The sequence below is a fragment of the Humulus lupulus genome, chromosome 2 (assembly GCF_963169125.1).
Source record: "Humulus lupulus chromosome 2, drHumLupu1.1, whole genome shotgun sequence".
In the NCBI taxonomy this organism is placed as follows: domain Eukaryota; kingdom Viridiplantae; phylum Streptophyta; class Magnoliopsida; order Rosales; family Cannabaceae; genus Humulus; species Humulus lupulus.
In genome coordinates, this window is record NC_084794.1 from 255503230 (window position 1) to 255512650 (window position 9421).

Consider the following 9421-nt stretch of genomic DNA (forward strand, 5'->3'; position numbering starts at 1 on the left):
TCATCATTTATGTATATATATTCATCTATCTATATTATATATATATATATATACATGATTGATGGACATTATATATAAGAATGGCGTCTAATAACTAAGTTTATATAGCTTATGTCTGAAGGAAGTAAAAGGGTTTTCAATAAATTAAGGATATACATACATAAATATATATATATATATATATATATGTTTGAGTTTTCAATAACAACCACTAGTATTCTTTGTGCTTATCCTAATTCCTTTGTTTTTTTTGGACCCTTTTCTTCTTCTTCTTCTTTTCTTTTTTCTTCTCCAACGTACACTATACACACATGCTTTTACTTTTCTATTGAATTTTTCATGGTGGCAAGTCTAGAAGAGACATAAAACATTCATTACTTGACAAAGATTGTCAATGCAAATTTGATAGGGAATACAAAAAAGAGCCAATTAACTCACTCTTTTAGAGGTGAGAGGTAGGGAAAACAGAGAGATACCTACCTCACCTACAAAAAGGAGAATATTCAATAAGATTATGCAATATTCTTCTCGATAGGGGATGATGGCCCACCTATATATATTGCTTGATCTGTCAAAATCTTATTCCCCTAATCCAAAGTCTTGAAGAAAATGATGGTCAAACTTTTTGTATTTCATATATTCTTCTTTTCGCTAATTAATTAAATGTTGGGATTATTGTTTCTTTGCTAATTTAATCATCACTTGGCCTCAACGCCATGCATGATGTTATGGCAATTTAATTATTTAGGACTTGTTAGGCTCATCATTCCTGATGCTATTCCAATAAATTTTTTACCATTAGTGAATAATAATCAATCAAAGAAGATTTCTCTGCTTACAAAGTTGTTTGCATGTGATTGTGTTTAGTACAGTATTTTTCTTCTTTTTGTCTCTCCAGACAAATTAATCACTGAAACATATAAGTGTAAAGATTTAATTACAATGGTAATTGAGTAAGTAACATTCTGAGTGCATAATCAATTGCCGATTTTATGTCTATTACTTTTCAGCTTTTTCATGTAGCTCTTTCTTCTTCTTTTTTATTATTATTATTATTATTCATCTCTATCTACCCTCAATTAACTAGCTTGCTTAGATCTCCCAAAATCCAGTTCTTTCACGTCAAGAAAGTTCACCTTTTTTCAAGCAAAAAAGAGAAAAGAAAGCATCCACCTCATCCCACACAAACGTCTTTTCATGCCTTGTTTGTCCTTCCAATCATTCAAATATTTTTTGCTTTCTTCAAATTATCTTTACTGTGTTCCAGACAACTTTCAAATATATTTATTTTATATGTATGTATGTTTATACACAATATATAATTTGTTAAAAAGATTGAGAACAAAAAGTGATATTAGCTTTTGTAATTTTGACCTCACCAACCGAGTTTTGTTACATTGTTTTGCTAGTAATTCATTCAACTTTTTTCAGATCCATAGGAACAAAAACTACTTTCATAGATTTTTTATGATCTTTCTGATTTGAAATCATGGTAAGCAAACCCAATGGTCCGTCTGTAAACAAATTGGGAAACACATGGGATAATTAAGAGGCTGCCCACTATCCCACATATTGGTGACTTAAAACGGCTCATGTTTCACTATAACCCACATTAATCATAATTCTTACCAAACTCAATTCCTTTTTGAATTCAACAAAAAACCCATTATTTATGTTTTGTTCTTTTATTTGAGGGGTGTAAATTCTCACGACAGTTACATGATTCTATTTTCAAAAGTGAAATATGGTCTAAAAAAGGGTCAATTCAACCAGAAACAAAAACAGATTGTGAATCTACTTATCAAACTAGCATTGTTTTTAGACGGATTGTGTTGTGAATCAGTTTCATTTCTGGCTTTTATATTGGTATGAAAAGTTGGAACATGAAAAGTTCCATTTAGAGAGAGGATATACACGTGGAGGTATCCAATAGTTCACTAGCAACAAAATATCCATTTGATGATGCTTTCATTCATTGTAGTGGTGACTTTCTCCTCTAATTGGTTCAAGCAATAACGACAATGCTTTGAGATGATGTCTTTTGCCTTTTTGACAAATTCATGCAAGAAATGTCACTGTAATTAGTGGTTTGTGATTGCATGATTAGCAAGCGAATTAATACATGAGAGACATAATTTGAATAATGGAAACATAAAACATTATAAAATGTAATGTGTTTTGACGAAACCATTATACACAACACTGTTATATATTTGAAATAATATATAGAAGGGATTCATACAAACTCAAGGTACCCCCATCATGCTTCATTTCATATTCCGCAATAACTAAAGAGAGACTTATATGGAAGTAATAATAAAAATAAATAAATAATACAAAAAATACAGAGGGGAGAGGGAGTATGGCATTGGCATTGGCAAGGTGACTTTTACTATTGGACACCATTTTCTCACCCAGTGGGAGAGCCATTCACGAATGATGATGATGATGATGATGATAATGGTGGTGGTGGTGGTGGTGATGACACCCCCAACGGAAAAGGTATAGCTTATTTTCCCGTATGAATCAAAAAGTGACATTTTAAATACAATTTGAGTTGGTACATACAGTATTCAATTTCCTGGGAGTCCAACTCGTTGCCTCTCCCTCTGTCGAATTAGATTTGGATCCTTTGGAGATGAGGCCTTGCCTCCCACCCCACCTGCCTGACGCATCATTTCTGTTTTAAAAATAATGCACATATTTTAATACTCATATCTATAAGACAATACCAAATTTATATTATACAGGTATAGTCTTATTATTGATCTAATTTGTGTGGAAACTAAAGTGACACTTGAAAAGATATCAAAGGTATTGATAAAGGAAGGATTCAAGTATTTTTTATACATATATATAATTTCTTTTTTTTTTTCTAAATTTAGGTTATAGTCAAAATGTACATATTTCTCGTCTACTACTGTGATTTTGATATAAATCAAGAACTATCATTTTTTAACCTTTCCCAATCAAAAAGAGAATTGCTAGGCCAGCCTATTTTCTTTTACGTATGACAACTGTGTCTATGTCCGTTTTAAAAACATGGAAGAATATGTGAGCCTATTCATACTTCTAATGGGATACTAGGAATCATGCACTTCCAATCCTAAGAAATAAGAACACTGTTTACGAGGATGTGGGAAAACAAAGAACATACCTCGTGTCCTCTCAAGTTCTTCAACTAACTCCTCTTTCCACTTCCTTTGCCTCTCAGAGAAGTTTGTGCTGCAAGTAAAACCAAAAAATTAGTTATGAAAATGGAAAGGGCAGTAAATTTGAGAAGAAGCATAAGCTGATGTGAATCACCCAAAACGTGATCACAAACCTTTGACTTAATGATCCGTCCTGATTACCAATAAGACCCTTCCATTCACTAAGCTGTGGTGGCTGAATTTCCTGCAGCGGCCGACCATGCACACTACTAATACTAGTATTTGATGCATTTTTTGTTTGACTCTTGGACCAAGGGCTGGCAATCTTGGCAGCATCAACCATAGCAGAGAATCTTCTACTTGGTACCCGACTAGGTGACTTGCTTTTAGGCGGCAAATTCAGAAAACTTGAAACGTTTTCACTATCCCTAACTCCAACTGTACATGGATGACCGGCAGGATTAATTGTGCTATTATAGAACTCTTCATATAGAGGCGTCTGCAACTTTTTCAGATCTAAGGCCTGACAGAATATCATACAACATTGGATTTTCAATAACATTGCACTATTTAAACAACAAAAGAAATTAATCAGGATGTTCTCTCATCCCTCTAGTGAAAGATCATTCATTAGGGCACCTTTTCGTCCAAGAATGCTCTAATTTTGGACTCCGTAACTTCTTCATCGTCTTCAGCTGCAGATGGCCCACAACTAAATTTAAACTCACCCTCTTGAACAGATTCTCCAAGGCTGCCATCAGCCATTTGTGCTGTCTGACCTGGTGATGAGTCCATTCCACTTCTATCCAACTCCAGACTTTTATCAAACTTAGATGGCCAATCATCAGTTGGTTCACACATGGGATTAAAACTCTAGAGACAGTCAAAACAGCAAAACCATTCATCAATGTTTAAATTAGTGGGGAGCATCTAAGAAACTGGGGAGATAAAGAATGGCCATTACCTTGGTCAAGTCGTTCGACTCTAAGACAGATCCAAATTTTACTAATGAACTAGACACGAGGTCATCATCTTTATCATCAATCTGACACATCTCATCATCAGAATTGGTGTGTCCCCAGTGTGATCCCATTCCTGAAAAATTCTCGGGATATATAGTTGAGCATCTCAAACTACCCATTTCAAATATATCTTTCAAGCCTGAGCAGGTAGATCTTCTGATCGAAGAGTTCATTCTGCATCATCAATACAATGTCAAGAGTCAGGATTGCAAACAGTCAATAAGAATTTTACAAGCTTAAATACTTACGAGTTTCTAAGATTTGACCCGGTTGCTGCTATAACGTTTCCGGAATCCTGATAGAAGTGAAGTTGGCAAGAGAAGAAACTATAATGAGAGAGAGAGAACAGTGAACAGCAAAAAAGAATTCTTATGGCAATTATACTGACCAAAATTGACGTGCGAAACACTGGATGAGGTTCTTGATGCACCCCAGTGACAAAAGGATGCTGCATGCAACTAGCCAAAATTAATGTTTTAATAGTAAGAGTGCAAAATAAAGAAGTCACGTAAACACTAGCTAGGCAGGTGGTTACGATAACTACCAAATATTATCAAGTGAAAATAGTGCGGTGCAAGGCGAGTGTTTTCGAAAACGAAACAGAGGGGAAAACTTTGACGAGCACTAAAAATTCTCTAAAATATTTTGATTGATCTGAAAAACTAAACTTAATACAGCTGGGAATATATAGAATTTTAAATAGCAAAATCTAAGCTAAAAACAAGAAATTGAACAAAAGAAGAAATAAATAATATTCCTAATTAAATTAGCGTACTGTTCAAGAGGGAAAATTACAAACTAAATAACGGGTAACGAATAGGAAAAGTAGATTACCAATTAAGGAAAGCAAGAGAATTCCAAACACGGTTAACTAATAAAACTAATAGAAAATAGTACATAGTTATGTAACAAAATAGAAAACTACACAGAATAGAAAATTACAAACCAAAAACGTCAACTAAGGTTTGACAACCTCAGCTTAGGCTGGGCGTCCTACATCAGAAAAGCTTAGTCAGCCAGGCTCATATTAAAAATATATATATTTATTTATAGCAGATCATTATGCATACTACCTTTCTTTACGGTTCCGCATATTCTGTAAACGAATGATAAAAATCATATTTTATAATTTAGTGTTACCTGCAACATCTCCGATGCCGTGGGCCGTAGGTCTGGTTCCCTGCCACATAATTTTCAAAAAAGGAATAGGATGGTTTAATATTTGACAATTTGATGTGAAAAATACAAAAAAGAACTACACAGAATTCATACATTTAACAGATTGTAGTGATATAAAATATGCATATTGTGAAACAGTTTGAAAAGGGAGAACAATCAAGAGAAATTGTAATTGTACTTGTGCAAACATTTTAACAGGAAGTCCTTGGCCTCAGCAGAGAGATGCTCGGGAATGGGCGGATGAGATTTTGTTGTCCCAATATGGAAGAGAGCTGCAACCTGAAAATACATCAATTTACAATTTACAGTTTGTAATTCTTGAAGGAGAAAAAAAGCTTAAGAAAATTCTATCAGGCATATTAAGAGAAAAAGGAAAAAAAAAAAAAAAATTTAGTCAAAATACGAACCTCTTGATATTGCTGGCTCCATGGAGGCTTTCCTGTAGCCATCTCAATCATAGTACACCCGACACTCCAAATATCAGCCGAGCTGAAACATTTTTCAGAGTCCATGACTTCAGAAGACAGATTTAAAAGGTGAAGAACACAGTTTTAAAAGTATTTACATTTTAATATACAAAATGAAGAACAGATCGAGTTGTACGTTGCAAAAGAGCAACAAAATATGTCAATAGATTAATTGTACGGAAGATTGCTTAATTCTTATTATCCTTAATTTACAATATTGACTCTTTGTTGGGTGTACGAAAGTCCTACATTGACAAAAAATGAGAATAATAATGGCTTTATAAATTATCGGGTTACTCTATCGATAGGTTAGTCTTTTAAGATGGAATTTCAAATCAATAGGCTAACCTTTTGAATGGACTCCCAAATCCTCAGGAGGAACCCATGTCCTCACACAACAGTCTTAATATGAATTTTTGTAGAGTGATATGTATTCACATCACAACAGTATTGTGATATGATTTTTTGTTGAGAGTGGAATGTCCTCCCAACAATCTTGATATGATTTGTTGTAGAGAGTGGAAAGAAAATCTTTAATAGAAGCTTCAATACAACAGACTCAAAGGAACCCTATCCAGAATCTAATATGCTCGGATAAGGATCAGACGATGTGAAGAACAAAAGAAATACGGAGGAATTTCATTATTTAGAGCATATACTTTCGAACTAAAAAAAATCTTAAGCTTAATTAATTGTATTTTTGTTGAAACTTAAAATGTATTCATCTTCTTTCCTTATTTGGGAGTTTATTGAACTTGAGGTGCCAGTGCTTTCAATAAATGTATCGCTAGTCTATGTCAGAGGACATAAACTTCATTAAACGTTGTTATCTTAGTTCAAAAATGAAAAAACTTACAAACTATGTCCAGTTTGTAGAATGACTTCAGGAGCCATCCAATATGGAGTACCCTTCATTGATTTGGCACCAGTAATAGTAGCCTGTATCAAAAGTAATAACTTAATGATGGATATGTATGAAAAGCTAAATACTGTCGGTGAATCAAACTTTAAAATGAAAATATACCAGCTCAACAACTTTCTTGGATGCTCCAAAATCCGCAAGTTTGATGCACCCCTTATTATCGACAAGGATATTCGCACCCTATATGAACATGTCCACTATTGAATCAGAGAAAGGTCTAGTAATACTTATAAAAATAACTAACTTAAGGCAGAGCACCTTGATATCCCTGTGCATAATTCCGTTCTTGTGAAGGTACTCAAGACCCAGTAGTAATTGTTTTGTATACATTCTTATGACCTGTCCAATCAAAAAAGTATAGATAATATACCCAAATGGTAAAACCATCAAGTTCAACAGATATATAACTATAAATACAAAGTATCAATAAACGACTTACAGACTCGGGAAATGATCCAAACTTCCCTAATAAAGAAGATATTGATCCACCAGGAACAAATTCCAACAAGATATTCAATGATTCATCCTCTCTAGCAGTTCCCAAGTACCTCTTTAAATCAAAACATTCAACCCCATTAGAAATTAAGCAATCAACCACCAATCCCACAAAACAAGAAAAGTAAAATGCACTCACAACTATATTTGGATGTGAAAGATTCTTCAGAAGCTTCACTTCTTCTTCCAGCTCTCGAATGTGAGCCTATTTAAAATATATACACTAATGATTAAAAAAAAATGCAGTCCTTCAAGTTCGAACTGCTAACTGTTAAGTCAAATAACCGAAAACTCAACTAATTAAGCAAACAAATAGCCAAAACCAAAAGTTGGAAAATCTTCTTCATCAAAGAGAAAAATACATAAATAAATGGCACAAAAAAGTAACAGCACATACCTGTGTTTTCTCCTTTGAAGCACTACCTGCCGCAATCAAAACCTGCAAATTCAAATTTAGCGTCAGCAAAAAAAAATATATATATATGAAGACTAAAATCAGACACAACAGTAGACCTGTTTCACGGCAAGAAGTTCGCCGGAATCGAGATTCATCCCCATATAAACGCGACCGAACGCACCGCAGCCAATCAACTCACCCTTCCTCCACCGGATCGGCGGCGCGTCGTCTCTCGTAGTCGGCGAGGTAAGCGCTCGAAGCGGTGGCTTAGAGAACAATCCGATTCTCGATTTACGAATACTGGAACCAATTTTCTCGACAAAACCACCGAACCCTACGCCATCTTCAGCGCCGGCGCCTCCTCCGCCGCCTTGGGTTCGGAACACCAGGGATCGGCGAACCGATCCGATGATGTCTTGCATCGGCGCCTCTGGGAGAATCCGCTAGGGCTCAGCGGACAGTAGAAGACGAAGATTTGTACGGAGTGAAAGTGTTCGTTTCAGGCTTGTGAGAGGTTCATTTTTGCTGCTTCTTTTTCTTCAGTGTAGAAATATTTGAAAGGAGGGAAAAGAACATGGGGGGATCTGTTTTCAAAATTGGGAATTATATTTTATTAAAATAAAAATCATTTTTTTCTGATAATTGTAACTATGCCCCGTGATTTTGTCTATTTCACTTTTTGGCATGTTATTTGTCGTATTCTTCCATTTTGGTCCCTTGTGAAGTTTCCTAACATTTGTGCCCCTAGGCTATTATTGTTGTTATTGGCTATTTATTATTTATTTATTTTGATCTAGAGATAAGAGATATTTCTTGTGATACTTACCTATAATTTTTATTTTACTTTTTAAGGTTCTTAAAAAAAAATTGAATCATTGTGATACTTAATTTTTCAATTTTATATATTTTTTTTTACTTTCCAAAGCATTATTTAAATGGTAAATATCATTTTGGACCTGGTATTTTTTAAAAGTTACTGATCAAATCATGTGTTTTGTTAAATGACAATTTAGATCATGCATTTTGCAAAATGGAACAAAAGAATATCATAGTCTAGATTTTTGTCAAACTTTTTTTTAATATAATCAAAATGCTCCTAGTTTTATAAATTAGTGAATTTAATAATCTCAAATAAAATATTATTGAATTAAAACTGATATAAATTGAATAATGTTTTATTTGAGATTATTAAATTCACTAATTTATAAAACTATGGGCATTTTGGTCATATTAAAAAAAAATTGACCAAAATCTGGTACAAGGTACTCTTTTGTTTCATTTTGCAAAACACGTGGTCATAATTGTCATTTAACAAAATACATGATACGATCGATAACTTTTACAAAACACAAAGGCAAAATAGTATTTACCCTTATTTAAAAAACAAACCAAACTTTAATATCTATGAGTAAGTGTGATGTGTACGAGGACTTTTTTTTTAGGTTTTTCTAACCCAAAAAAAATGTTGTACTCCTGTTCTATGGTTTTGTTAATGGTTGGATTGAAAAATATGAATAAAAATAAAAATAAAAGAATGAATAAGTCAACTATTTGTTAATTGTTATCCCCTAAAAAATACGAGGATTACATGGCGAATGAGAATGCGACACGTGACATCACAAATTAGGAAAAAAACGACAAAGTGTTAAGAAAAGACCGACGGGCAAAAAAGATAGGTCCAAGACCTATGTGGAAGTTGACCAAGCCTAAACCCCCTAGGGGTGGTCGGCCTAAGCAGGCCCAAGAGCCCTAGGGGTGGTCGGCCTGACCTCTACCCTAGGGGTGGT

At 34.1% G+C, this 9421-nt stretch overlaps 1 protein-coding gene across 1 annotated transcript; it reads right to left on the reverse strand.

Annotated features, from left to right (window-relative positions):
- Positions 1-2190: 2190 nt before the first annotated feature.
- On the reverse strand, positions 2191-8197 carry LOC133819234 (mitogen-activated protein kinase kinase kinase NPK1). The gene is made up of 17 exons (XM_062252429.1): positions 7751-8197; positions 7635-7676; positions 7377-7442; positions 7182-7292; positions 7001-7081; positions 6845-6922; positions 6677-6759; positions 5761-5842; positions 5532-5632; positions 5315-5354; positions 4563-4622; positions 4423-4469; positions 4117-4348; positions 3792-4025; positions 3326-3675; positions 3158-3225; positions 2191-2680 (listed from the first exon to the last, which is right to left on the reverse strand). The coding sequence occupies exons 1-17, from the start codon at positions 8054-8056 to the stop codon at positions 2574-2576; spliced, it is 2088 nt and encodes a 695-aa protein (XP_062108413.1). The 5' UTR covers positions 8057-8197; the 3' UTR covers positions 2191-2573.
- Between the last annotated feature and the right edge of the window lie 1224 nt (positions 8198-9421).